General features: G+C 42.1%; 1 protein-coding gene across 1 annotated transcript; it reads right to left on the reverse strand.

The window, feature by feature from the left end:
• Positions 1-639: 639 nt before the first annotated feature.
• Positions 640-13,362, reverse strand: HSPA14 (heat shock protein family A (Hsp70) member 14). Its single transcript, XM_005143343.4, has 14 exons — positions 13,269-13,362; positions 13,099-13,179; positions 12,920-13,002; positions 11,901-11,949; positions 11,229-11,322; positions 11,025-11,115; positions 9,818-9,922; positions 8,893-9,054; positions 7,859-8,014; positions 6,067-6,169; positions 4,561-4,773; positions 3,974-4,147; positions 2,861-2,931; positions 640-1,281 (listed from the first exon to the last, which is right to left on the reverse strand). The coding sequence occupies exons 1-14, from the start codon at positions 13,323-13,325 to the stop codon at positions 1,203-1,205; spliced, it is 1,518 nt and encodes a 505-aa protein (XP_005143400.2). The 5' UTR covers positions 13,326-13,362; the 3' UTR covers positions 640-1,202.
• Between the last annotated feature and the right edge of the window lie 2,662 nt (positions 13,363-16,024).

Below are 16,024 nucleotides of genomic sequence, written 5' to 3' on the forward strand. Positions count from 1 at the left end.
TTAAAGCACCAGCCCCCTGCCACAGGCAGGGACACCTTCCACTAGAGCAGGTTGCTCTAAGCCCCTGTGTCCAACCTGGCCTTGAACACTGCCAGGGATGGGGCAGCCACAGCTTCTCTGGGCACCCTGTGCCAGCGCCTCAGCACCCTCACAGGGAAGAGCTTCTGCCTAAGAGCTCATCTCAGTTTCCCCTCTGGCAGGTTAAAACCATTCCCCTTGTCCAGTCCCTACAGGCCCTTGTCCAAAGCCCCTCTCCAGGTTTCCTGTAGCCCCTTTAGGCACTGGAGCTGCTCCAAGGTTTCCCACTGAGAAGCCTTCTCTTTGCCAGGCTGATCCAACCCAGCTCTCTCAGCCTGGCTCCAGAGCAGAGCTGCTTCAGCCCTCACAGCATCTTTATGACTTCCTCTGGACTCTCTTGTGCAGGCCCCTGCCCTTCTAACATTTCACTTTCAGGGCTGAGCTATTGCCCATTAACTGCACATTAGACTGAGTCCCTCTATTCCCATAACTTCATGTGCCTGCTCCATCTCCTTATCACCCTCCTACCTAACATTAAAAAAGCCGCAAACTTACATCCAAACCAATATATGCAACATATGGATTAGAACAGCACCATACACAATGGATGATGCCAGGAGCTGCATAAGAAAATGTATTTTATTAATAACAAATAAGCACATATAACCCTTACACACATTGTCCGGGTCACACCACAAAAGAATCTTACAGTAACTCCAGAAATACAAACAAAACAAAAAACGCACATCCCGCTCAAGAGGCCAGCATCGAGACCACGCAGGATCTCAGTAGAATTTGGTATAACTAGAGTGGATTCTCAACAGCCCAGCTCTCAGCGTTTCAATGCTGTGTTGTTAAAGTCACAGATACTCTGGTTCAACTGGTACATGACCCAGTTAGTCCAAGAAAAAAAAAAATCTTTAGACTATGTAACTTGCCTGTGGTTTGGTAACAAGCACAAGGATTTGAGCTCTGCCTTTTTGAAACTGAGTGCTGTAATTCAGTGCTCACTGATTGCGTGTCTTGGTTAACAGTTTGCACCACACTTTCCACTCCAAACAGACATTGTGGCAAATTACTATTTCAGCTTATTACAGTCCTGTAAGAATCATGAATGACATCTCGGGGTCAGTGCTTTGGCAGAACAGCCAACAAAAGACAAAAATCAACTTCTTTCCCACAGACTATGATGCCACTTCAACAGTGATGATTTCACACTTTCCAGTATCTTGATCTGTGCACGTAACATGTAAGGAGCCATCCCTAGATAAAAGAGAAAGGTATGTTTAGGTCTACCCCAACACAACACATAGTATGTTACTGTGTGTTCCAGAGAGGATAAACAACAGTTTACGTACAGGCAAAAGGAAGAACAATTATTTTTTAAAATATCCAGGGAAGAACATGCTTCAATAAATTGAATTGAGTTTATTGAGTACTTGCTCTCCATATTAAAGCATGTTCCAACATCTGCACAGAAGACAGATTTGGAAACACATTTAAATATTGTAACTGAGTTTATTTAGCACAGGTTTGTAAATAGAATATGCAATATTATCATTCAAAGTATTCTTCTTGAGAACTGTAGCAACAACCAACAGATAAGCACATCTTCACAAAGCATCAGAAATTGACTTTTAAGATTCAGAAGTAGTCTTCTAGAAGTATATACCAAGGATCAACTTCAACAGGGAAAACGTTCGTTTTCAAAATCCAAGAACTAGAGGCAACACTAAATCCTACTTCATCTAGATGTCACACATCATACTTAGAAATAGATGTGTTCTAGTGAACTTTTCTTTTTCATTTAAATATTACTAAAACCTCATTATTAAACATTAAATATTACTAAAAACTAAGTACTAACAAATACTAACACCCCCCATTTAAAATAATGCAGGTTTCCTGCACTACACAGTTGCACATACAATCCATAAGATGTTGCTCTTACCAGTGCTAAGTGCAAATCTTTTCATGACTAACAAGGTATTTTAGGTGAAGTCCATCAATAGAACATTAATACATCTGATAATTACCATATGGAAATGAAGTGTTATGAACTCAAATAAAGTAGGGATTTAGTTTTTCAGCAACATCCAGACAACTTTCATGTGACTTAGAAAAGCCATACGAACGTCAGAGCTGTCCTCAGAAAGGCAAACATGCTCTAAGTACTCCAAATTCCACCTTCTGCTATACTTACAAACTATTTAGACTATTTCAAATGAGTACAAGCACTCCCATTAAGGCCTGAACAAATTTTTTCTGAACCTTAATGTTATCCCCATTCCCCACCCTGCCATGAAATACGTTGTATTTTCCCTTTAATATACAGCTAGTTCTGTAAAAAGTAAGATTTATGATGCCTGATTTCCTGTAGCATTGTTTCTCATGCTTAACAACCCTGCCTATGAAAGGACAGAGCCACAGGTTCTCATCACAGATGAGTGCTGCATGAGAGGTCCTTTGTGGATCCATTAACAACTAATGCAGATTCTACTTCAGTTTTATCTCAGCATGTGGGCATTCAGAACTACCTTGTCCCCCTTCCACAGGGAATTTGAGATCATGACTGCTCTCAAGCACAGTTAAACTGATCCACACCTCAAAAGCTGCTAAAATCAACCTTAAAACTGTGTTAAGTTTTATTTCTTTAGGAATCCACCAATGAATGTGCAGAAGGTACTTGCAAAATTTACCCCTACTAAGACACAGGACTCTGTAAGCAACCAGATCCTGAAATCTCAACACAAAATTAAGCACTCTGTAACATGAGGAAAGGCTGCCTGTCACAAGTGTGAAACAGAAAGTTAAGCAGCAGAACAACAGATGTTTGGGGTACCTTTTCATAGTGAGGACAGTCAGTATATCATGCAAGCCATCCTCCTTTTTATCTAAATCCTGGAGTACAATCTATTTAAAAACAAACCAAAAAAGAACTTGATTAGAATTTAACTCAATCCTTGCACAGCAGTTTAATGGAAATCACACAATAGCCAAGGTAATCCATTCCTTCTATTTAGCAGCTCATACTAGTAATTCAACATCCAAGCATGCCCTGCTGGGCTGTGTTCACCTGTAGTGCAAACCTCTATTTTTCGCTACTTCCACTACTGTTTCAGTGGATTTCTTTCAGGATCTATCACCAGGATAACTGGAATACAACTGGAAATACAGCCTGCAACTCCCATGGACTACATCACAAGCTGAGCATGTTCCTTTACTTAGGATCAGTTCTGTAATTATTAGGGAACATCCTTTCCCTACCCCCTTGAAGATCTTTGGCCAGGACTGAGGTGGAATAACATTTTTCTCAAGTATTCCATCCATTTCAGCCCCATCTGCACCCTCCTCAGCGATTTAAGGGTCCTGAAGCCAATGTGAGCCCATAGTCACCATTTCAAACAAGCCATATTCTCCCAACAGGTTGTCTCCTGAGTAATTATATTTATACTGGGGGAGGATTTAATCATTTTACTACTGTGAAAAAAAATCAAATGTGGTCTTTAATACCAAGATCTTGTCCAATCTAGGAAGACTGGAAGGATCAAGACTGGACTGGAAGGATCAAGAAGTGACCAGCAGTACAGACACCTGCTAAACCATCACCTCCAGCAGCCATATTTCTAGAATGTTATACATCTGTGTGCTACTGGAATGACTGGTTACAATCAGTCATCCCAGATGAGCTTACTACAATGGTGCCAAGAATCAAACACTGTCAGACATTCAGAAATTCAAAAGGGAAGCTTCAATGTTGTTGAAAAGAGCTTCAATATTTTATAACACCTTTACATGAGAATGTTTAAAGACCATTTCCGATGAGACAACATCTCATTCTAATTTTGTAACCAGAAGCTTTGGTAGGGATGTGGTAAGGTCCAGGTTCTTTTCAGATCTACTTGATTTCAAAGTGGTTGATACTAAAGGTGCATGTGAACGCGCATATACTCACCTGTGCAAATTTACCTTCTTCACTCATGGGGCTTTTCCCCAGTGACTCATACAGTTCAAGGCACACAGAGGAACTGTTTCCAGGAGCATGCAGGGTGTGCTGCCTTCGAGCTGGTAGTGGTGTCCCTGATGGAAACAGCACTGTGAATTTGTCAGCCCCTGACTCGTCTACTCCCTTTAAAAAGAAAACAAAGATAATTCATGCCTTTGCCTAAGTACTTGACTGAGCTGGAGGTGTTACAACGGTGGTGCATGAGAGAAGAAATGCCAGGTTCATTCTCTCTGCCACATTTATCATCACAGCAAGTAAAGAAAATTGACAAAGAAATGCAACTGACATAAATAAATCTAAGAGCCCAGCTATTATAATACAGCAAAGACTCAAATCCATCTTCCCTTATAATCAGACAGCTTCTCCTGTCAATTTTTGGTCAATAAACAGAAGTTATGACTCACTGCTGATCTAGAGCCAATCTGTAGTTATTAATAATAAAACAATACTGTTCTTCTAACATCAGTCATGCATAAGTAGTTCTCTATGTTCATTGCAGCAGTAAAGCTTTCTATGATAAATCATTTTAGCCTTACCTTAAGAAGAATATCTCTGGCAGAACACTCAATAAGTGCTTCTTCTTCTAACAAAGGATTCTCTTTCCCTAGCAGGATTCCTGCCTCTATGGCTGCACCAATGGGAATAACTTCATCTGGAGGAATTGAATTCAGTAATTCCACAGTTGGGAAAATGTCTTTGATCAGCTGCTGTAGCTTTGGGATTCGAGCAGACCCACCACACAGGACTACCTGGAAAACATGCCTTAATCATTTCAAGTCTTTCTCTGACAGATAAGAGACAGATCATAACTTGCAATACAGAAATGCAAACAGCCCTGGGGTATTTTACCATCTACAGGTGTTAGAAATAAAACTGATATCATCTTTGCCTGATTTCTGTTACTTCTGTATTTGAAATGAAAAGAAAGAGCCTGCAGGTTTGAATGGTGTCTTGAAACAAAGTGTTTCTTACAGTAAGCATCAGCTTTCTGAAGTAAGCTCCATTTTTAAAACTTGAGTTAATCACAAAATAACATCAACCTGGGAGGGACCTCTAGAAGTCATCTAGTCCAACCTTCTGTCCAGAACAAGAGCAGTTACTAGAGCCTGCTCAGGACCATACCTCCATGGTATGATTCCAGAGACTCTGAAGGCCTTTATTACAGTGCCTGATTACCCTTACACTACAAATTCTTTTCCTGGTATCTGAAATTTCCCTGTGTTGTCACTTGTGCTGCTTGCCACTCACCCCTCTGTCATGTAAGTTAGTTTGTGTTTTGTGTACACCTTCCTACTTGGTAGCTGTAAGCAGCAATAGTCTCCACCAAGCCTCCTCCTACAGGCATCCAGCTCTGGGGCCATCAGCATACGGATGTGGAGCTGTTGGACTGAGTCCAGAGGAGGCCATGGAGATGCTGCAAGGGCTGAAATAGCTCTTCTCTGGAGCCAGGCTGAGATAGTTGGGCTTCTTCAGCCTGGAGAAGAGAAGGTTCCTTAAGGGGAGACCTTAGAGCAGCTCCCATGCCTAAAGGGGCTGCAAGAAATCTCGAGAAAGACTTTTTACAGGGACATGGGGGAATGGTTTTAAAGTGAAAGATGGTAGATTTAGATTGGATATTTGGAATAAATTCTTCCCTGTGAGGGTGCTGAGGCACTGGCATAGGGTGCCCAGAGACGCTGTGGCCGCCTCATCACTGGCAGTGTTCAAGGCCAGGTTGGACAGAGGTTGGAGCACCCTGCTCTAGTGGAAGGTGTCCCTGCCCGTGGCAGGGGTTGGAACTGGATGAGCTTTAAGGCCCCTTCCAACCCAAAGCATTCTCTGGTTCTATGACTGACTCCACCTTATACTTCACTTCAGGTACCTATAATCAAAGCAAAGAGAGGAGTTCTAAAGATCTTGAGTCTATATACTTTGTTGGATCTAAGCAAAAATGCTTAAGCATGTAATGAAATAATCTCTGTCTGCAAAGAAAACAGGCCTCCATAAATATTCTTCTTGTGGAGTTATAAAGCATACCACAGCCAAGTGATTTCTATTATTACCTTATTAATATCATCTGCTGTAAATCCAACTTGCTGCAAGAGCTTTTTAATTGCTTCTACACATTTACTAAAAAGTGGAGAGCAGATAAGTTCAAACCTGGCCCTACAATGAAGAAAAATAAAAACAGTCAGTGTTATCTCATCCATTAGAGACAAATACCTGAAATGAAAAAATATCTTCATCACGGACTTTAGCAACAGGACAAGAGGTGATGGGTTTAAACTGAAACAGGGGAAGTTCAGACTAGATATAAGGAAGAAGTTCTTTACTGAGTGGTGAGGCACTGGAACAGGTTGGCCAAAGTGGTAAATGCTCCATCCCTGTCAGTGTTCAAGGCCAGGTTAGATGGGGCCTGGAGCAACCTGCTCTAGTGGAAGGTATCCCTGTCTGTGGCATGGGGCTGTAAGTAGATGATCTTTAAGATCCCTTTCAACACAAACCTTTCTATGATTAATAGATAGAATATACTTTGGTTTTCTAGTTATATGTGGTACTAACGAGTTGGGTTTTTTTGTTTGTTTGTTGTTTTTTTTTAATCTCCATTTCCCAATTATTAATCTTGACAAAGTGATTTTTGTTGTTAAAATATCTGTGCTATTGATTCCACTATTAACACCCAAATGGAACATTCATTCTTCTTCAGTGTACTGTAAAGAAAATCCAATACTGTTGTCTTGAGAAAACCCAGTATTGTTGTCTTGATCCACATCTGAAAGAAAAGCAACAATCCTGGAAGTACTTCTGTTCCCTTTAAAATGGAGACACAAAGATGCAAATGTGCCTTTTGAATTTCCAGAGGCAAATCAAGCCATGTCCCGATTTGCACTTAAACAACTTGAAAAACAAATTTGTGCTTGTTTCAGGCTCTTTCAAGCCTGACAAGGAAGTTTTACCCTGTGTGAATACAGCAGTCAAATTCCAATCCACAGGACTGGCATCCTCACCCAACACTGAGCCAAAACAAGTTACACAATATTGCTTCTCACACTTGCAAATACACTATGCCTTATTTTCCCAGCTCCAACTGCTGCAGTAGTGGATGCACACTTCTGGAATTGAAGAGTGGTTTATTCTGCCAAAGCTGCTGCTGGCTCGAAGAGCAATCAAAATTATCTGAATATCCCACTCAATGAGAGATCACCTCAAGAGAGAAGAGGCTCAGAGAACACAACAGTATGAGCAAAAAGACACAGAACATCTTTTACTCCTAGCTGTCAAAAAGAGTCAACATCAAGACATCCATGACTCCTATCACTCCAGAGTTCACTTAGATTAAGGAGTCCAAACGCCTTCCCTGTTTAAGGAAAACGCAGCAGCAACAGTGTTCAAGGTCAGGCTGGACAGAGCCTTGTGTGGCACAGTCTAGTGTGAGGCATCCCTGCCTGTGGCAGGGGGTTGGAAACAGATTATCTTAAGGTCCTTTCCAATCCAAGGCATTCTATGATAACAAAACCAGTAAGGGGGTGGAACTACCTTGAGTCATGACAGTATCTACTTCCCTTTTCATCAACAACCAGACCCCAAAGGCCTCCTTGTGCCTTTTTGTTCTTTACTTTCTAACCGTTATGGCAATGTTGTTAGTGTTACTACCCTAACTACTACAGAACCATCAACATGAAACAAAGCTGAGAGAAAGCAAGTTGCTTTATCTCGTTTCTAAAATCAATGTCACCAAAAGAAAATCCTGTTGAACATACTAGATACCACTTAGAAGGATTTCAAGCATAGTTGTCCTGGTTAAACCACAACATTCATTTTATATTAAGGCAATAGCTTCAAAATTCATTTTACCTGGACACGTTACAATCAAAATCCAATCCATCATACAATGAATCCACAAAACAGTTTGCACTTCCCAGGGTTGACAAAGAGTGTTTTGCAATATCAGCACTGTTCATTAACTTCATCATGGCTCTGGGATTTCCTCTAATATCATGTTTACAAGACCTAGATTACAAAAAAGAAGAGGTATCAGTTTAGAAATGCAGGAATTTCTGTGATCAGGCTAACTTTCTGAAAGGAAAACCAGGTTAAAGCTATTGAACTTCTTTTTCTGTAGACATGCTAGTATTATTTACAATGCCACTATTTAAAGCTCACAAAAAATAGTGCCTTTCAATTTCAACCAAAGAACACTGTGCAGAGACACCCTGACCTTGGGCATTAGTGTTGCTCATACAGATTTGAGTCTTTGAACAGATTCTCAGCTGAACAAATCCCATAACTGCAAAGAAAAGCTAGAAAAGGCCTGCCAGTTAACCCATTTTAACCACAGATAAGAAGAAATAAAACACTAAAAATGAGGCACCTCACAAAGTAGTACATTTCATGCAAACAGTCTCTTTCTGTGGAATTATGCAACTGACTACCTCAAGTTCACTGGAGTTAATGGTAATGCATCTGTTCATATTTGTTCATCACAGGATGATGTGCCACACAGACTTCAGTCTGAGAACCCAACCCCCTTCACAGTCCCTCAGGCCAACAAGAAAACCAAACAAAACCCACACAGGTAAACTTCCTGCCATCCCAAAACACTTGTAACTGAAAGGACACAAGCAGCCTGTAGTCACATACATCACTTGAAACAGACTGATTCCTAGCTGAGCCCTTATAGTTAAGCACCAACTTCAGGCAACATCAACCCAAATCCAAGTATTTCCCAGTCTTCCTCCTTGGCCCCCAATGATTGACTGTTCCTCTAATATCTTTGAGCCACTTCACTCACAGACAGTCTGCTACATCTGACACCATCTTTTTTAAATCTAGCATCAGATAATGAAGTTCCTGTACTAACAGCAACATGCTTGGTACGCAGTACCTACCTCTGAAATTCAGAAGCTAAGTGTTGTGCTAGAGCTTCTGTGAAGCAAACACCGCCAATGGTATCATCTGTGTTTGTAGCAAGCACACGATATATCCCACTGTTCACTTCTATGATTGTGATAGAAAGTGATGTTCCACCAAGTTTATAAACCAACACATTGCTGCCATTAAAAAAAATAGCATTAATAAGCCATCTAAAATTATATTAACTTTGATACACTGTCTAAAAACATTACTGACATATCATGTATTGCAGGTTTTAACCAGTTTTGTCAAGCGACTTTGACTTGGGGTGTTTGTATTTAATGCATCTTAGTACTACAGACTACTTGACGATGTTCCCTGAAGAACAGCGAGAGCAGTCAGCATTTTTCCAGTAATACAACTGAGAATTGAACATTACATTCAAAGTTATAGGCAAGAATTGTATGAGAAGGGTAAAAAAATACCAAGACAAAACCCATCTGTTTGAACTGACAGCAGTCTTCAGTATTTGAAAATTATGTGAATTATCTAAATATTCATAAGGGAAACCCAATGAACCTCTGAACTCAGGAACAACGCTTCAGTTCTGCTAGTGTATGTAAATGACCCCATCTCCCTCACTTAAAAAACAGCTATGCCCAAATCTGTTTGAGAAGGGATGGATTTTTCTTCAAGCCAATCAGCTCATTAAAGAGCAAGACAGAATCTGGGGACAAATCTTTAAAGACAAAATAAAAACCAAAACAAAGGTATTTAAACCACTCTGGATTTACAGCTTCTAAATTGTTATTGGCTTTACCGAGAAAAGAAGAGAAAACCAAGTCTCCAATCATTGATTGTGTGTTGACTGCTAAGGCAGCATTGCATGCCCTCATTTGAGATTTCTCAGGACTTAAGTACAGCAGCTTAAATCTAAGAAGTAAAATACCAGGATTTTACCTTTTCCCAGTGGGTGAATCTTGGCCAATTCCATAAGCCAGGAGAGCTGCAGATGGTTCATGAATTAATCTCATAACATTAAATCCAGCAGCTGCAGCTGCTTCCCTGTGATAAGGGAACAGTTCGTTTTATTTTAATGATTTCACTATAGTCATGCATGCTATTAAGATTTCATCTGAACTACATATGTCACCGATTCAGACCTTATTTACAGCATGGTATTAATAAAGCTAAGTGACTGGAAAAGAAAGGTACCGAGATGTTCAGTTGCTACCATGTTCTTCATAGAGTTGGATCTGTTGCATGCTCATTATCAAAGGAAACACTGATATATCAGTCTACATACCCAATATAAATAGCAACCTCGCTCAACTACAGGATGAGAAAACCCACCTTCAATCAAACTTGGTAACTTATCTTCAGATGTGGTTCTAAAACTTCCTGGAACATTATTTCAGCAGGTATCATGCTATGAAAATTGGTTTTATTTCCAAATCAAGTCATCACACCTCACTTGTAACATTTTCTTTACATGTTTTCTTGTAAGTTTTCTTCTCCATTTTGAACTAATTTTTAAACTTGTACACCAAAGCAACAGGATGTTTCATTAGTTTCATTATACATACTGCAAACTCCCAGCTCATCAGTGTTTTATGACCAAATTCAAATGCATTTTAAGTAACTCCTGACAGTTAAGCAAGAAACAGAAGATGCCAATTATTCAGTTTAAAGTCTACTTATGTTTTCATATGGAGAGACTTTTACAGAACTTCTTCCAACAGAGCTTCCAAGTGGGATACTAGTTGTCTATTCAGTTATTTACTCTCTGACAAAACAGTTCTCAATAGCCATGGAACACCACTTGGTTTGGTGTTATATGAAGGGATGGAAAATTATGGAGGGTGGCTGAAAAACAATTTGCATACCCCAGGAGACACTGAAGAGCCGTATCTGAAATTACATTCTATCCTGGATGATACCAATACTCCCTTTCACTTCAGTTGACTCAGAATCTCTTTTTGGTTACAACAAGGAATTCCTTAAAAAGTTTCTAATGTCAGGATTTAATCTCCTGTTTTCAAAATTTCCCAATTCAAATAGTATCCCAATGTTTTGACAGGAGTCCAGCAGGAGAAATCCCACTGCTGAGCTGCTACCTGCTCTGCTTTATGCATATTTAATAACACGAAAATCTTAATCCTCTTACCCAAGGGCATTCTTCTGATTCTCTCCAAAATCAAATGGTACAGTGATAACAACATCATTCACATCTGAGCCCAATGCAGACTGAGCAGTTTCTGTTTATAAGCACAGGCAGAACATATTGATTAAAAACAAAAGAAACAGTATACATCTTAAAAATATGAGGACAGCTTTAACTAAAACATGTTATGATTTTACTTATACTTACCTTTCATTTTACTGAAAATTAGTTTTGCCACATCTTCTGGGGTAATAAATTTATTATCTATCTCATATTGAAGCTTTCCATTCTTCTCAATTACCTGTAAGCAAAACCAACAAACCTTTGTCAGACACATAACCTGTTTTCCAACAAAAAGCAACGTTCAATTTAGTTTCTGCTCAAAGTGAAAAGCACTAGACTGTGTAAATACTGTGTTCAAACTCTAGGATGACAGAATAAATGCTTCCAAGATGCTATCAGTGATTCACAAAATAAATTGCATTACCCATCACATATGACAGTGACATTCATATGAACTGCATTTGACTCCAGACTTCTTTTCCTTATTAAGTTTTACTCAGTACAAAGCCAACATTTAGAACAAAATGTACTTGCCTGCTAAGAAGCACCACGATGCTACTACCCAGATACATTAAGAATTGTCCCTTTTGGAATAGCAAAGAGAGAGCTGTATTTTTTTCTGTTGGACTGGGTTATAGTGGCAGATCTCAGACCATGGTTAAGTTTTCTGTTTTATAAAGAGAAACATTCTATGTAGCAGAAAATGGACCTCACTGCAGAACACAAACATGGCATGGCACGAATAACAACACGAAAAGTATTAAATGATACAAGTTATTCTGGAAAAAAAAAACAGAAAAAATAGACCATACTCACTGAACATTTGCTTTCTGCAATGTATTTCTCTGCCTGTGGATCACCAGAGCTGCCCAAACAAATTGAAAATAACAAAATCAATCATATGCTCAAGGGTAATTCATCTTGCTGATGTTACTTGTAATATCTACAGCAGATTAAGATCTACTTCAACCAAAATTTCCAGTGTATGAATACATTCATGTAGAAAAAAAAACTAACAGTTCTGACTGCTGGTATCTTTTAAATTCCTTTCCCCAAACCAATGATGGAAAACATAGCAAAAAGGGAAAACAAACTTCAACATATTGTTCTAAGCTGCTATCCCAAACAATCATTATAAAAGATTTCAGTGGCACTTTCACTGCCTTCACTGAAATAAAGTGACAGAAATAAACTGACCATCCTTAATCATCTATGACCTGTGTGAGGTTACACATCTGGAAAGTGCCAAGAAATACATCAGAATGAACATCACCTTCTCAACTCCTTTCAGTGAATGGGCTCTAACACACAGCCAGGTTATCACCTAGTTTTGTCATGTTTTGATGTTAGACCTGAACCAACAAGTTCAGTTCCAGTATCACCCCACCTGCAAGCACAAACTGTCACAGCTCCACTAACTAAAGAATGACAACAGGTTACATCAGTGTGTTTCAGTTGTAATTAAAGCAATACAAAATTTAATGCAAGTAAAACTGCAGTGGGTTTTAGCCACAGAAAATCATGCAAGTAAGAACAAGATGGTTTAGTGAAGAAACTTCAGTGTGTATCAAAAGAATATATGCAACTCATTACTAAATTTCACAAACTGATTTTTGCAAATTCAGACACAAAATCCTACATCTCTGTACTCCTATAGTTAAATATAGAATGACAAGCTCATAATATGATAAATCTTCAAGATGACTTACCCTCCTGTTATTACTTGCACACCAAAATAAGATGACTTTAAACCAGTGCTGAGCTTACATTTCACAGACCAGCTTTAACAGAGAAAGCCACCGTTATCACCTTCCCTTTCACACCCGTTCTCTTACCTCCGCCCCAGGATCTGCTTCACTTTCACTACAGTATTTGAAATATTTCTTATTCTACTTTGCTTTGCAGCTAAGCCAACAACCTGCATGGAAAAGAAGGGAAAACAGAAGTGAGCACCGGGCAGAACGGACGTCCCGTCCCTCCCTCCCCAAACCACCACACACAAGGGAAGCCTCACCTCCTCGCTCTCCGAGAACGCAACCACCGCAGGAGTGACCCTGTCCCCAGCGTCGTTAGCAACCACGTCGGCACGGCCATCCTGCGAACAGAGACACCCCCCATGAGCCGGCAGCGCCCCAAAGGACCAAAAGGGATGGCAGACCACCTACTCTCCCCGGCTCCCCTCACCTTGTATACGGCAGCACAGGCACAGGTGGCACCCAAGTGTACGCCAATGGCCGCCATCAGCACCTCCCTGTCGCCACAGCCCGCCGCCCCACAGTGCACCGCGCGCCCAACCAATCCCCTCCTCTCTTCTCCCCCGCCTCCAATCAAAGCCCGCGCCGCGCTCAATCCTCAACCAATCACGGAGAGGCGCGCTTAGAAGTGTCGTCATCGGGGCTGAACAGCCAATGAGAAAAAAAATGGGGGGACGTCATCACGCATGGCAACGGGGCAGACTCGGAGGTGGGGGGGGGATGGACGGCTTGGCGGGGCCGGGGCCGCCGTCGGAACCCTGGCTCTGTTTCCTCTTGTCCCATCCCTTGTTCCTTGGGAGCAGAGCCCAGCCCCCTCCTGGCTCCATCCTCCTGTCAGGCAGTTGTAGGGAGCCATCAGGTCCCCCCTGAGCCTTCTCTTCTCCAGCCTGAACCCCCCAGGTCCCTCAGCCGTTCCCCATCGTGCTCCAGGCCCTGCACCAGCTCCGTTGCCCTTCTCTGGCCCCGCTCCAGCACCTCAATGTCTCTCTTGCAGTGAGGGGCCCAGAGCAGAACACAGGATTCGGGGTGCGGCCTCACCAGTGCCCAGTGCAGGGGCACAGTCACTGCCCTGGCCCTGCTGCCTCCCTGGCTGGATGCTGTTGGCTGCCTGGGCATAGGAAATGGGTTGATGGAGAATGGCAAATGGAGGCTGAGCTGGAGGTGGATGTTTTATGTCCGTGGCATCTCTCATGATTTAGCTTCGGGCAATGAAGCACGTGGCAACTATGTAAAGAGGGAAATTTAATCAATCCTGGGGGAATTTAACATCATCCACCCAGATTTCACTTCATCCTGGCCATCTGGCCTCTTCAAATTTCATGCCCTGTCATGGTTGCAGAGCAGCTCTCTGTGCCTTCATGGGGAGCGGGTCACCTTGTATTCATGGCCTCTCATGGTAAAGATGACAGTGGTACTGCACGTGTGGTGATTGTTTGCCTCTCATTTCTACAGGGAATCCAAACACCCTGCAATACCACTTCACTGCGTCATTCCAAAGTAAAGATTTTTCTTATCCCAGACTGGTTTGGGTTGCAAGGGACCTTAAAGCTCCTCCAGTTCCAACCCCTGCCAGGGGCAGGGACACCTTCTACTAGATCAGGTTGCTCCAAGCAAGGCCTGTGTCCAACCTGGCCTTGAACACTGCCAGGGATGGGGCAGCCACAGCTTCTCTGGGCACCCTGTGCCAGCGCCTCAGCACCCTCACAGGGAGGAGCTTCTTCCAAATACCCAATCTAAATCTGCCATCTTTTGGCTTAAAACCATTCCCCTTTCTCCTGTCCCTACAGGCCCTTGTAAAAAGTACCCTTCCAGATGGCCGCCTTTAGGCACTGGAACTGCTCTAAGGTCTCCCCTTAAAGAGCATTCTCTTCTCCAGGCTGAATAAGCCCAGCTCTCCATCAAACAATCCTACCATACTCCCCCCTGCAACACTCACCTCTGGGTTAGCCAGATGCTCTGCTGAAACCTCTTAGCATTGTTCCCAGCTGACTAAGCAGTGGCACAAATCTTCGCAGCGTCACAACTGACCCTTCTCTACTAATTTGTGGCACATCTCAGCCATTAAAACCAGGGCAGCCACCATCAGACCCAGTACAACTGAGCTTCCACAAGCTCATTCTGCACCGAGAGCTGCTTGCAGGCAGCCTGAGAGGTCTTAATACAGATACGGATCCCCTGGCACTGTAGCTGCTGACTGTAGGGATATCACAGAGATTACAACAAAAGGGCAATAGCGTTTTTAAACATAACATAACTTTAAATAGCATCATATTTGAAGTAGAAGCGAGTATCTCTATTGAACAACAGACTGTTTGCTGTTTTAAAGTAGTATATACTCTAAAATGTCTCCTGGGGTGAGGAAATTATCCTGTATGTGTTCTGACTTAAATCTCAGGAAATTAAGCTCTAAGGAGGCTGAGATGATAGCAGCAAGACCATGGCCTGTCATATCTCCAGCCTGGGTATGTGCACAGAGCCAGTGGAGACAATTCTTAGCAGAGCTGTGGAGTATCCCAGTAGTGAGGGGACCTGGACAGTGGTCCCTAATGGGGCACTTTGCCAGCTTTGAAAATAGAACCATAGAATCACAGACTGGTTTGGGCTGGAAAGGACCTTAAGATCATCCAGTTCCCTCAGGGATCAGTGTTGGGACCGGTCTTGTTTAATATCTTTGTCGCTGACATGGACAATGGAATTGAGTGTGCCCTCAGCAAGTTTGCCGATGACACCAAGCTGTGTGGTTCGGTTGATACGCTGGAGGGAAGGAATGCCATTCAGAGGGACCTAGACACACTTGTGAGGTGGGCTGATGCCAACCTCATGAAGTTTAACCATGACAAGTGCAAGGTCCTACACCTGGGTCAGAGCAATCTCAGGCACAGCTACAGGTTGGGCAAGAAGGAAATTCATGGTAGTCCTGCAGAGAAGTACTTGGGGGTGTTGGTCAATGAGAAAATGAACATGAGCCAGCTTCAATGTGCACTCACAGCCCAGAAAGCCAACTGTGTCCTGGGCTGCATCAAAAGGAGCGTGACCAGCAGGTCGAAGGAGGTGATCCTGCCCCTCTACTCTGCTCTCGTGAGACCTCACTTGGAGTATTGTGTGCAGTCCTGGTGTCCTCAACATAAAAAGGACATGGAACTGTTAGAACAAGTCCAGAGGAGGGCCACGAGGATGATCAGGGGA

This window comes from Melopsittacus undulatus, chromosome 5, assembly GCF_012275295.1.
Source record: "Melopsittacus undulatus isolate bMelUnd1 chromosome 5, bMelUnd1.mat.Z, whole genome shotgun sequence".
In the NCBI taxonomy this organism is placed as follows: Eukaryota; Metazoa; Chordata; class Aves; order Psittaciformes; family Psittaculidae; genus Melopsittacus; species Melopsittacus undulatus.